The 13425-nt window shown below is 37.0% G+C and overlaps 1 protein-coding gene across 10 annotated transcripts in view; it reads left to right on the plus strand.

Annotated features, from left to right (window-relative positions):
• Window positions 1-13425, plus strand: part of EMSY (EMSY transcriptional repressor, BRCA2 interacting) — a 91573-nt gene that overhangs the window by 36280 nt on the left and 41868 nt on the right. For all 10 annotated transcript variants that reach the window (XM_026010441.2, XM_026010443.2, XM_026010442.2 and 7 more), the window contains one exon: window positions 4965-5219. In XM_026010441.2, the coding sequence (XP_025866226.1) occupies window positions 4965-5219 (255 nt within the window). The remainder of the gene's footprint in view (window positions 1-4964; window positions 5220-13425) is intronic.

Consider the following 13425-nt stretch of genomic DNA (forward strand, 5'->3'; position numbering starts at 1 on the left):
TTTGAATGGCATACTGTTTAACCAGACAGTTGTTTAATATCTGTTTGTTTCTTTTAATCTCTATGAATACAAGACAAAACACAGGTAATATTCTTATAGCTACCTATCTTCTTTCCCTTCAGTTATATGACTGTTTTTTTTTTTTGTTTGTTTGTTTGTTTTAAATGTGTTTTAGGCTTCATTCTTTCTTTGGGGCTTGTGTTAAAACTCCCAAGTAGTTCATGTTTTTCAGAATTACCAGTGTAGCCTGAACTGTATTTTAAATTTCTCCAAATATGGCCTATTCTGTTTGCCTCAGTGGTATTCATTGTAGCCTATTTATTCTTTTGGCATTCAGATGTTTAATTGTTACAGAGCCCTGGGTTATTAATCTGTAAATTGAATTGCAAAATTCAATAAGCAATTGAATGACTTTACATAAATCTGACAGAGCTATTGGTTTTTAATAAGAAAATTTATTATCTCCTAAAACTGAAAGTCCAGAAGCAGAGAAATTCCAGTTAAGTTATATAGTAGCTCACTGGAGCCATCAAGTTTCTTTTTACCTTTCTTCTCTGCTTTCCTTGGTGTGTCAGCTCTTTTCTCAGGTAGCTCACATCATGACTGCAGGATGAGTACAACAATTTCATACATCACATCCAGATATGACAATGGGGACAGGAAAAAGAGACAGTCCCTTTTTGTGAGTCTCTCAGGAAAGAGAAAACCTTTCCCAGAAGTCCCTAGGAGATTTGCCTTATGTCTGTTGGCCACAACTGTGTCACACACCTTAGCCTAAAAATAGTTCCTGGTAAGAGGAATGGAACCATCATGACTGCCTTTGATCAATTAGAAGTTGCTCTCTAGGGCTGGCCCCAGGCCAGTCCCTCCATAGAATAAATGGCAGTATCCAGGAAGGTGGATCCTTCTGAGGGGAGAAAACCCCTTCTGGGTTTTTGTTAGAAAGGACAAAAGGCAGAGGAGAAAGAAAATTAATCAGGCAACCAAGAATATATACTATATTAGATTATTTAATAAATGGTTTTAGAACATTGACTTTTTATTTGGTCTTATACATGCCAGTGAGATTAAATAGGTTGATAGAATTGTTCAAATATCCTTTTTAAAATCTTTTTCTTTGTCTATGTATAATATCAGTTACTGAGAGAGGAATATAAATATCTCCAACTATAATTGTGGCCTTGTGCATTTTTCTTTTCAACACTGTCAGTTTTTGTCTCATGTCTTTTGATCTCTGTTATTAGGTGCATGCAGATTTAGGATTGTTGTCTTTTTTTTTTTTTTTTTAAGATTTTGTTTATTTGAAAGAGAGAGACAGCACAAGTAGGGAAGAGAGAGAGAAGTAGGCTCCCCACAGAGCAGGGAGCCAGAAGTGGGACTCAATCCCAGGACACTGGGATCATGACCTGAGCCAAAGGCAGATGCTTAACCAACTGAGCCATCCAAGTGCCTCAGGATTATTGTCTTTTTTAAGAAAATTGTTATTATTGAAGTATGGTTGACTTTTGTATCTTCTTGATGAAATCACCTCCTTTTTGTAAAGCATTGCTCTTTTTCTCTGGTAATACTTCTAGTTTTAATATCTTTTTTTCTGATACTAATGTAGCCATCCAACTTTCTTATACTGTTTGCACTATATATCTTGTTTCATCATTTTACTTTTAACCTGCCTATCCTTTGTGTTTAAAATGCATCTCTTTGGTTGCATGGCTAGATTATTTATTTATTCATAGAGACACAGAGAGAGAGAGAGAGGGGCAGAGACACAGGCAGAGGGAGAAGGAGGCACCATGCAGAGAGCCTGATGTGGGACTTGATCCAGGGTCTCCAGGATCACGCCCTAGGCTGCAGGTGGCGCTAAACTGCTGCGCCACCGGGGCTGCCCTTTTTAATACTTTATAACTAGTTGCTCTAGAGTTGGGTCTCAGCCTCCATGTTATGGATGTTTTGGGCCAGAATAATTCTTTGCCATGAGAGGCTAACCTGCACATTATAGGATGTTTAACAGCAGTTCTGATCTATGCCTAGATCAGATACTGGTAGCCATAGGCTCTGTCATGACAATGAAAAATGTCTCCAGTAGTTGCCACCTATGGAGGTTAGGAGTAAGGTGCCCTAGAACTCAGCTCTAGAGCTTACGTTATACATTTTTAATTTATAGTAGTCTGTCTTGAAGTAATAATACCACTTCCCATGTTGTGTTAGAATCTTAGAATAAGTACACTGCTATTTTCTCTCTCTCATCCTGTACTATGGTTGTCTTGCTTTTTAATTCTATATGTTGTAACCCCACATTGCATTGCTATTATTTTTGCTTTAAACAATTTTCTTTTAAAGATAGAACAAAAGAGGAGTAAAAAGTCTTTTATATTTACCAAGCTCTCATCTTGTAGTTTTCCTAGTCTAGCCCTGGGATCAGTCATTTTTCAGACGAACCCTGATTCCTTTTAGTGGAAAGTAAGAATTAGCTAGAATCTGGGTGCTAGATATGCTACTGCTATGTTACATTTGTGTGTATATATATGTATGCACACACATGTACATCTGTACACACTCATATTTATATTTGTATTTCTGTATGTCGAAAACTGTGGGTTCCTACTGATATATCTAATTTCAATTAAACAACTCTAGTTTTCTCCTTTTCCTTCATTGACAGCGAAAAACCTAAATTCCATTATCTTTCATATAGTTACTTATCAGTTCCCTACAATGCAACTAATCTGTTGTTGTTGCTGTTGCCGCCACCTCCATGCAGATGCCTTCTTCACTCAGGCTCTGACATCCTGCAGACTCCTCCATCACCCCACCTGTTTCTGACACCCTCCTCACATCACCCTATTGCATGGATGCTAGTCTCACCCTTCTTAGCTTTGACACCCATGGCAGGCTGCCCTACTACCAAGAAGGTCTTCTCACTTAGTTTGGATTCTGATACTAACTACCTTAGCCATTTCTTCCAATGGATACTCTGCTCAAGTTTTGAGACTCTGTTAGGTGGCTTATGGTCATGGAACCCCCTCTCTCTTACTTGGGGTCTAACTCTATATGCATGCTGTCCCCTGAGTTTCTCCACCATGGACTCCCCTCCTCATCTTACTCTGATTCCTGTGCTAGCCCAGTTTCTGCAGTGGGCTCTGACATTTCATGCTAAGCCACTCTTCTGCTTAGCTGCCTAGTTGCTCATCTTGCTTTGCACCAGCTGACAGCTTTAGTGCTGAATTGTTTGGGAAACAAATGGCAAAAGGAAGAGGACCTTTTACTGGTTAAAACAAAAATAGCCTTCATTACTATTTGTAATAATAGATTTGAATAATTATTTGATTATCTTCTCTTGAAACCCTTCTGAAGGTAGGGACTGTTTCATGGATACAGTATAGGTTCCCAAGGATCTAGCATAAAGTATATGCTCAGGAAATTTTTACTAAATGAACAAATACTCAGGTTAAGTACTTCAGTCAGATCATACCACTGTTAATGTGTTTATGTGTTGAAGGCATGACTTGAACCTAGTTCTGATTCTAAAGTTACCTGACTGCTTTTACATCAGATACTTTTACTATAAAAACCTACATGGAGAACAGAGGGAATTTCCCATGTGCACAATTTATCTCAGTTAATACAGGAGTTCATTATAAATTCAGTATAAAGGTGAAAACTTTTAAGTAGTTTAAAAATAATATCTTTCCCTTGTAAAAAACTTTATACTCATTGAGTCATAAAATGTTGGTGCATAACGGGGCTCCTGAGATAATCTAGTTCAGCACAACTTAGCAGTATAACATACACATGTCACTAAAATACGAGTATTTGCAGAGGGGTAGGGTTGGGTGAGGTGGGAGAATCTATAGGGCATGGAGAATTCAACAGGTGAAGGCACTGAGGCCCTGGGAATCAGATGAATTCTTAAAGTTTCTTTTCTGTGTTTATCATTCTCCAGAAACATTTTATGTAGGAATGTGATATTTAAAATTTTTTCATTAAAAAAATAATAAAATAAAATTTTTTCTATAGTACAATGTAATTGTCATAATGGGGGTGTGGAAGTAGAAGGTGTGAAATAGCCTAAGAATTTAACAGTTAGGCTATTAATTTATGAGTCTCATTTTGACAGTGGCTCAAAAAGTTGATGAGTTACATTTCAGGTTGTTAGGAAAATTAAATCATTTACAGATAAATAGTTTGTGTTGTTGAAGAATTATAAGAAAATTACCAATGAAATATCTGGGAGAGGGAAGAATTTCTTTCAAATTCATTCATCTTTAGTGGAAGTTACTGGTACTCCTTACCTAGTGCTAGTATTAGCATTGCCCTGAGAAGCAATGTCTTAATATACCTTATGTCATCAGAATTGTTTTGCTGTGGATGTATTAAGTATGCCCACTTGTAATTTTCCACAGATTACTTAATGACCCAGTTAGTGTTCTCAAGAAATGACTTTAAGTTATAGATCATTAGAAATGAAATCTAAAAAAACTACTTTGCCATGCTGAATAGTTCAAAAGATGAATGTTTCAATGTGAAATATTTTCTCATGCCTTGTTTAAATTGACGTACTGGAACCTGAAAAGTAATATTTTAAAAAATGGATTACAAATAAGATTCAAATTTAGTGTGCTTTGTTCTTATATTATTCACATTAAACCTATAATTCCTCACAGGAAATTTATTGAGAGACGTATCCTTCCTGATATTTTATCTCTTCCACTCTGTTTTCCAAGGGAAAATCAATTTTTTTGAGTATGAAAGCAATCATGCCTCCTTTGCAAAGTTTGAGGACTGTATATCAAATATATAAAATACCACATATTATTTTTTTAAAAAAATACCACATATTATATATGACATTTAACAGGTGCTCAATCATTGGTTCTATTGATTTACCTAGTCTTTATCATCATCTATAAGAAGTAGCATTAAAGTATGCTTTACTATTAAATTCTTTTCCTCTTACTCTTCTGCAGGAGTATCTACATCAGCGATCAAAATGGCATCAACCAGACTTCCTTCTCCTAAAAGTTTAGTGGGTGCCCCAACTCAGATTCTTGCACAGTTTCCTAAGCAGCATCAACAGTCTCCTAAGCAGCAGTTACATCAAGTGCAGCAACAGACCCAGCAACAGGTGGCACAGCCTGCTCCAGTATCTCATCAGCAACAGCCTCAGCAATCTCCTTTGCCACCTGGTATCAAGCCTACTATTCAAATCAAACAGGAGTCAGGTAACTGGAAAATATTTACAAGATGTAATTCTTTCCCATTCACTACTTCTCTGAAGACTGAGTATATATGGATATACAGTTTCCTCAAGCAACAGAGTTTCAATTCCAAAATATATTTTGAGAGCCTCCTGTTGGACATACGTATATAGAAAGAACTGGAATTTTGGAATAGAAATGAGAGAAAAAAGCAATTTTCTCAGCAGGAGCAGTTATTTTTAGTGAATCCTCCAGGGAGATAAGGAAGCTAAGGAAGCAAACACAGGTTTTAGAATTATACTCTGGACAGATTGGGGTTATAGAAAGTAAGCGGTTGAAAAATTATTCTGGAGAGTTTTGTGTTAGAATGCTATATTATGAACTTGGCATAAAACTGTATGGGCAGAGGTGCTAAGATTATAGGACACTGTATACAATGATGGAGTTTGTGGAATAATAATTTAGAAGTTTATTGAAAACATCTGAGTGGCTCAGTTGGTTCAGTGTCTACCATCATCAGGTCATGATCCTGTGGTCCTGGGACCAAGCCCCACTTTGGGCTCCCTGCTCAGCGGGGAGCCTGCTTCTTTCTCTCTCTCTGCAGTTCCTCCTGCTTTATGCACTTGCTCTCTCACCTTCTCTCTGTCAAATAAATAAATAAATAAACAAAATCTTAAAAAAAAAAAGTCATCTTCAGCTTCTGAGGAAGCAGGACACTCAGTGGAAGCTATTCATAAAAGTATTGAATAGAAAAGCAGGTAGGATGGGGTTTCAAACACAAGGTAATTTAAAAGACTTAATATACTTAATATCTTTAAGAAATAAAAATGGATTTTTTCTTCCTTCAATGAATATGAACTTTTATTGGTGATAAAAGAAGCATTTGGAAGATGGTGACATTTTCAGCTTGTTTGGTTTTGTTTTTTGATAGAAACATTTTATTTAGTTTTTGAGAAATGATTGACATATAACATTGTATTACTTATAGATGTACAACATAATGATTTATTTATATATTTCAAAATGATTACAGTAAGCTTAGTTAACATCCAGTATCACACATAGTCAGACATTTTTTTTCTTATAATGAGAATATTTAAGATTTATTCTGTAAGCCACTTTCTGATATAGTATTGTTAACTATAGTCACCATACTGTGTTATGTGCTCAAGATTTATTTGTTTTGTAGCTGGAATGTTATACCTTTTGACCACCTTTACCCATTTTGGCCAGCCCTCCACCCTCGGCCTCTCACAGCTACCAATATTCTTTGTATCTGTGAATCCTTTTTTTATTTGTTTTTTTTGTTTATTTGTTTTTTTATTTGTTGTTTTTTAAGATTCTACATGTAAGTGAGATTATACAGTATGTGTCTTTGTCTGTCTTACTTATTTCACTTAACAGAAAGCCCTCAAGGTCCATCCATGTTACTGGAAATGCCAGGATTTCTTTCTTTCTTGCAGTTTTTTTTTTTTTTTTAAGATTTTATTTATTCATGAGAGACACACAGAGAGAGAGGCAGGGACACAGGCAGAGGGAGAGCAGGCTCCATGCAGGGAGCCCGACGTGGGACTTGATCCTGGGTCTCCAGGATCACGCCCTGGGCTGAAGGCGGCGCTAAACTGCTGAGCCACCCGGGCTGCCCCATTTTTGCGGCTTTTATTTTAATTTGTTACTTAACATACAGTGTTATATTAGTTTCAGGTGTATAATACAGTGATTCTATAATTCCCTTGTATCACTGGGTAGCTCATCACAAGTACACTCCTTAATCACCATTACCTGTTTCACCCATCTCCCCATCCCCCTCTCCTCTGGTAGCCATCAGTTTGTTCTCTGTAGTTAAGAGTCTGTTTCTTTTTCTTTTTTTTTTTTTTTTTAATTTAAAGATTTATTTATTTATTCATGAGAGACACAGACTGAAAGAGAGAAGCAGAGACATAGGCAGAGGGAGAAGCAGGCTCCTTGAAGAGAGCCCAGTGCGGGACTCAATCCCGGATTCTGGTTTCATGACCTGAGCCAAAGGCAGGCACCCAACTGGGAGCCACCCAGGCATCCCTAAGAGCCTGTTTCTTAGTTTCTCTCTCTCTCTCTTTTTCCCTTTGCTTATTTGTTTTGTTTCTCAAATTCCACATTTCAGTGAACCTACAGTATGTCTTTCTCCAACTGACTTTGTTTAGCATTATATTCTCTAGCTCCCTTCATGTTGTTCTAAATGACAAGATTTCATCTTTCATTATGGCCAAATAATATTCGTGTGTGTGTGTGTGTGTGTGTGTGTCACATCTTCCTTATTCATTCATCTATCTATAGACACCTTGGCTGCTTCCATAGTTTAGCTATTGAAAATAATGCAGTAAACACCAGGGGTACCTTTATCACTTCAAATCAGTCGAGATTGTTGCATCATAGGGTAGTTCTGTTTTTAACTTTTTGAGAATCCTTGTAACCTCCATACTGTCTTCCACGGTGGTTGCACCAGTTTGCATTGCCACCAACAGTGCATGAGGCTTCCTTTTTCTTCACATTCTTGCCATCACCTGTTGTTTCTTGTGGTTTTGATGTTAGCCATTCTGACAGGTGTGAGGTGATATCTCATTGTAGTTTGGATTTGCATTTCCTTGAGGATAGGTGATGATGAGCATCTTTTCATATGCCTGTTGGCCATCTGGATGTCATCTTTGGAGGAGTATTTGTTCATGTCTTCTGCCCATTTTTTAAATTGGATTATTTGTTTTTTGGGTGTTGAGTTTTATAAGTTCTTTATATAGTTTGGATATTAACCCTTTATCAGATATGTCATTTGCAAATATCTTCTCCCATTTCGTAGGTTGCCTTTTAGTTTTATTGATGTTTCCTTCACTATGTAGAAGCTTTTTCTTTTGACGTAATTCCCAAGTTTATTTTTGCTTATTGTTTCCTTTGCCTCAGAAGACATGTCTGGAAAAAAGTTGCTAGAGGCAATGTCAGAAAAGTTACTGTTTTCCCTTCTAGGATTTTTTTGGTTTCAGGTCTCACATTTAGGTTTGTAATCCATTTGAATTTATTTTTGTGTATGGTGTAAGAAAATGGTCCAGTTTCTCTCCTTCTCTCCCTCCCTCCCTCCCTCTCTCTCTCTCTTTCCCTCCCTCTTTTTTTTTCTTTTTTTAAAGATTTTATTCATTCATTCATTTGTTTCTGAAATTCAGAGAGAGAGAGAGACAGAGAGAGAGAGACGCAGAGACACAGGCAGAGGGAGGAGCAGGCTCCATGCAGGGAGCTTGACATGGGACTCCATCCTGGATCTCCAGAATCAGTCCCTGGGCCAAAGGCGGCGCTAAACCGCTGAGCCACCTGGGCTGCCATCTCTCTCTCTTTTTTTTTTTAAGATTTTATTTATTTGAGATAGAGCCAGTGAGAGACAGAGCATAAGCAGAGGGACAGAGGGAAAAGCAGGTTCCCCACTGAGCAGGGGGCCTGACATGGGGCTCCGTCTCAGAACTCTGGAATCATCATGACCTGAGCTGAAGGTAGATGGTAAACCAACTGAGCCACCCAGTTGCCCCAAAGTAGTCCAGTTTCATTCTTTTGCATGTTAATGTCCAGTTTTCCCAATACCATTTTTTCAAGAGAGTTTTTCCCATAGGATATTCTTTCCTGTGTTGTCAAAAGTTAATTAACCAACTAATTGTGAGTTTATTTTTGGATTTTTTTGTTCTGTTCCATTGATTTACGTGTCTATTTTTATGCCAGTTCCATACTGCTTTGATAACTATAGCTTTGTGATATAACTTGAAGTCTGGGGGACCCCTGGGTGGCTCAGCGGTTTGGTGCCTGCCTTTGGCCCAGGGCGCGATCCTGGAGTCCCGGGATTGAGTCCCGCGTCGGGCTTCCGGCATGGGGCCTGCTTCTCCCTCTGCCTGTGTCTCTGCCTCTCTCTCTCTGTGTGTCTATCATAAATAAATAAATAAATCTTTAAAAAAAAAATAACTTGAAGTCTGGAATTGTAATGCCTCCAGCTTTGCTTTTCTTTTTCAAGATTGCTTTGGCTATTTGGGGCCTTTTGATTCCATACCAATTTTAGGAGTTCTAACACTGTGGGAAATGCTAGTGGTATTTTGCTAGGGATTGCATTAATTGTGTAGAATACTTTGGGGTAGTATAGACGTTTTAACAATATTTTTTCTTTCAATCCATGAACATAGAATATCTTCTCATTTCTTTGTGTCATCTTCTATTTCTTTGATTAGCGTTTTACTGTATTCAGACTACAGCTTTCAAAATACAGCTCTTTTACCTCTTTGGTTTCATTCCTCATTGCTTTGGGGGCAACTATAAATGGGATTGTTTTCTTAATTTCTTTTTTGCCGGTTCATTATTGGTGTATAGAAATGCAACAGATTTCTGTACATTGATTTTGTATCCTGTGAATTTACTGACTTCATTTATTAGTTCTAGCAGGTTTTTTTTTTTTTTAGTCTTTCAGGTTTACTCTATAGTGTCATGTCATCTGCCAATAGTTAAAGTTTGACTTCTTCCTTACCAATTTAGATGCCTTTTTTTCTTTTTGTTCTCTGATTGCTGTGGCTAGGACTTCCAGTTCTACGTTGGATAAAAGTGGTGAGAGTAGACATCCTTGTCTTGTTCCTGAGCTTAGTGGGAAAGCTCTCAGATTTTCCCAGTTGAGTGTGATCTTTTCTGTGGGTTTTTCATAGATGGCCTTTATTATATTGAGGTATGTTCCCTCTAAACGTACTTTGTTGAAGGCTTTTATCATGAATCATTGTTGTACTTAAATGCTTTTTCTGCATCTACTGAAATGATTATATGGTTCTTATCCTTTCTCTTATTCATGTGATGTATCACGTTGATTTACAACTGTTGAATCACCCTTGCAAACCAGGAGCAAATCCTGCTTGGATGGTGGTAAATGATTTTGTTAATATGTTATTGGATTCAGTTTGCTAGTATGTTGTTGAAGATTTTTGCATCTGTGTTCATTAGAAATATTGGCCTATAGTAGTTTTTTTTTTTCTGATATCTTTACTGGTTTTGTTATTAGGGTAATGCTTGTCTTATCCTAAAAATGAATTTTTAATCATCTCTTGAACAGCAGGGGTGGGAGATACTAAAAAATTTCTAGTGAGCAAGGTATGGTTAATTATACAAAATCTAATATGACTATTAAAACCTGTATGATATTATATATTCATTGTGTTGTTTGAATTCTTTTTTTTAAGGTTTTATTTAGTCATGAGAGACTCATGAATAATAAATAATAATAATAACAATAACAATAATAAGCAGGTTCTATGCAGGAGCCTGATGCGGGACTTGATCGAGGAACTCCGAGAAGAAGACGCTTAACTGCTGAGCCACCCAGGCATCCTTGGATTCTCTTTTACTCTGTGTGAAAATACTTATAAAAGCTTTTCTAGATTTACTGAAAACCTCAGTTTTCTAACCTTATTATTCCCATACATCTTAAGTTCCTCAGTTGTAGAGTCTCGTTTCATGACTACTTTAAGAACTCTAACCATCATAGTTATAGGAGGAATATGTTATTAATAAAATCCCAATAATAGCTCTAGGTTTTTCTCTCACAGTAGATTTTGATTCAGTCTTGTTTATCAGTTTTTCTTTTTAGAAAGCATTTAAATTCGGGCAGCCCGGGTGGCTCAGCAGTTTAGTGCCTGCCTTTGGCCCAGGGCGGGATCCTGGAGTCGGGTGATCAAGTCCTGCATCAGGCTTCCTGCCTGGAGCCTGCTTTTCCCTCTGCCTGTGTCTCTGCCTCTCTCTCTCTCTCTCTGTCTCTCATGAATAAATAAATTTAAAAAAATTTTTTTAATTAAAAAAATTTAAATTCAATTAGTTAACATATACTATATTATTGGTTTCAGAGGTAGAGGTCACTGAATCATCAGTTGCATATAATACCCAGTGCTCATTACATCACATGCCCTCCTTAATGTCCATCACATTGTTATCTCATTCCCCTACCTCTTTCCCCTCCACCAACCCTTAGTTTGTTTCCTATGATTAAGAGTCTCTTATAGTTTCTCTCCCTCTCTGATTTTTTTTTTTAATATTTTATTTATTTATGAGAGACACACACGGAGAAAGAGAGAGAGAGGCAGAGGGAGACACAGACTCCATGCAGGGATCCCGACATGGGACTCGATCCCGGGTCTCCAGGATCACGCCCTGGGCTGAAGGCAGCACTAAACCGCTGAGCCACCTAGGCTGCCCTCCCTCTCTGATTTTGTCTTGTTTTATTTTTCCTCTTTTCCCCTATGTTCCTCTGTGTTGTTTCTTAAATTTACAGATGAGTGAGATCATATGATAATTGTCTTTCTCTGATTGACTTAATTTCATTTGGCGTAATACCCTCTAATTCTATCCACATCATTGCAAATGGCAAGACTTCATTTTATTCTTGATGGCTGAGTAGTATTCCATATCTATGGAATCTGTATCTGTATCTATATCTATACACACACACACATACACCAGATCTTTATCCATTCATCTCTCAGTGAACATCTGGGCTCTTTCCATAGTTTGGCTATTGTGGACATTGCTGCTATAAATATTGGGGTACAGGTGTCCCTTTGAATCACTACATTCGTATCTTTGGGTAAATCCCTAGTAGTGCAATTGCTGGGTCATAGGGTAGCTCTATTTTCAACTTTTTGAGGAACCTCCATACTGGTTTCCAGAGTGGCTGTACCAGCTTGCATTCCCACTAACAGCACAAGAGGGTTCCCTTTTCTCTGCATCCTTGCCAACATCTGTCATTTCCTGACTTGTTCATTTTAGCCATTCTGACTGGTGTGAGGTAGTATCTCATTGTGGTTTTGATAGTATTTCCCTGATGCTGAGTGATTTGGAGCATTTTTTCATGTGTCTGTTGGCCATTTGTATGTCTTTGGAGAAATGTCTCTTCATGTCTTCCGCCCATTTCTTGATTGGATTATTTGTTCTTTGGGTTTCAATTTGATAAATTCTTTATAGATTTAGGATACTAGCCCTTTATCTGATGCGTCATTTGCAAATATCTTCTCCCATTCTATATGTTGCTTTTGGTTTTGTCGACTGTTTCCGTTGCTGTGCAAAAACTTTTTATCTTCATGAAGTCCCAGTGGTTAATTTTTGTCTTTTCTCCATGTTGTTTTATTTTCATTTCATTTCATTTCTCATATGAAATGAGTTTGAACAACTAGTATATGTTTCAGAACCCTTGTATTTCATTTTTTTGTGTTCAGTTTTATTCATTGTCCATATTTCTACTGTGATATTTTTCTCATCAGTTTCTGAGAATTTTATTTTATTTATTTAATTTTTTTTAAAGATTTTATTTGTTTACTCATGAGAGATACAGAGAGAAATGCAGAGACATAAGCAGAGGGAGAAGCAGGCTCCTTGTGGGGAGCCTGATGCAGGACTTGATCCCAGAAACCCAGGGATCATGACCTGAGCGGAAGGCAGACGTTCAACCACTGAGACACCCAGGCATCCCGAGAATTTTATTATATCAGGATAATTGGCAAGCCCTTTGTGCAAATCTCATGATTTGCAGATATTTTCTTCCCAGTTTGTTTGTTGTTGACTTTATTTATGGGGACTTATAATATGTTGATTTTTTATCGCTATATAGTTGAATTTATCAGTGTAGTCTTTAATGCTTCTAGATTTTTAGTCACAATTCACATTTTTTACATTTAAATATTTTGCAGTTTATCCCAGTATGAGGTATTGATAATGAATTGATAGTCTTGAGAAATTGATTTGTAATTTTTTTGTGTACAGTCTTTGTCAAGCTTTAGTTTAATATTATATGTGCTTTCAATAAAGAATTGTAATGTTTTCTTCTTTTAAGATACTTGGAATTTTTTTTTAAAAGCTTTATTGAGATATAATTTACATACCATTCACATAACCCATACAAAGTGTATATAGTACAGTAGAGTTTCGTATATTCATAGATATGTGTGACCTTCAACCACAGTTGATTTTAGAACATTTCACCACTTCGAAAAGTAACCCTGTGACCTTTAATTCTCATTCTCTATACCCTGTGACAGCCTCTCCAGCCCTAGGCAACCACTGATCTACTTTTTGTCTCTGGATTTCTATATTCTGGATTTTCATATGAATGGTCTCATATAATACGTGGTCTTTTGTGACCGGTTTCTTTCACTTAACAATGTTTTCAAAATTCATACATGTATTAGTACTTCATTCCTTTTTA

Source organism: Vulpes vulpes, chromosome 11 (assembly GCF_048418805.1).
Source record: "Vulpes vulpes isolate BD-2025 chromosome 11, VulVul3, whole genome shotgun sequence".
NCBI classification, from domain to species: domain Eukaryota; kingdom Metazoa; phylum Chordata; class Mammalia; order Carnivora; family Canidae; genus Vulpes; species Vulpes vulpes.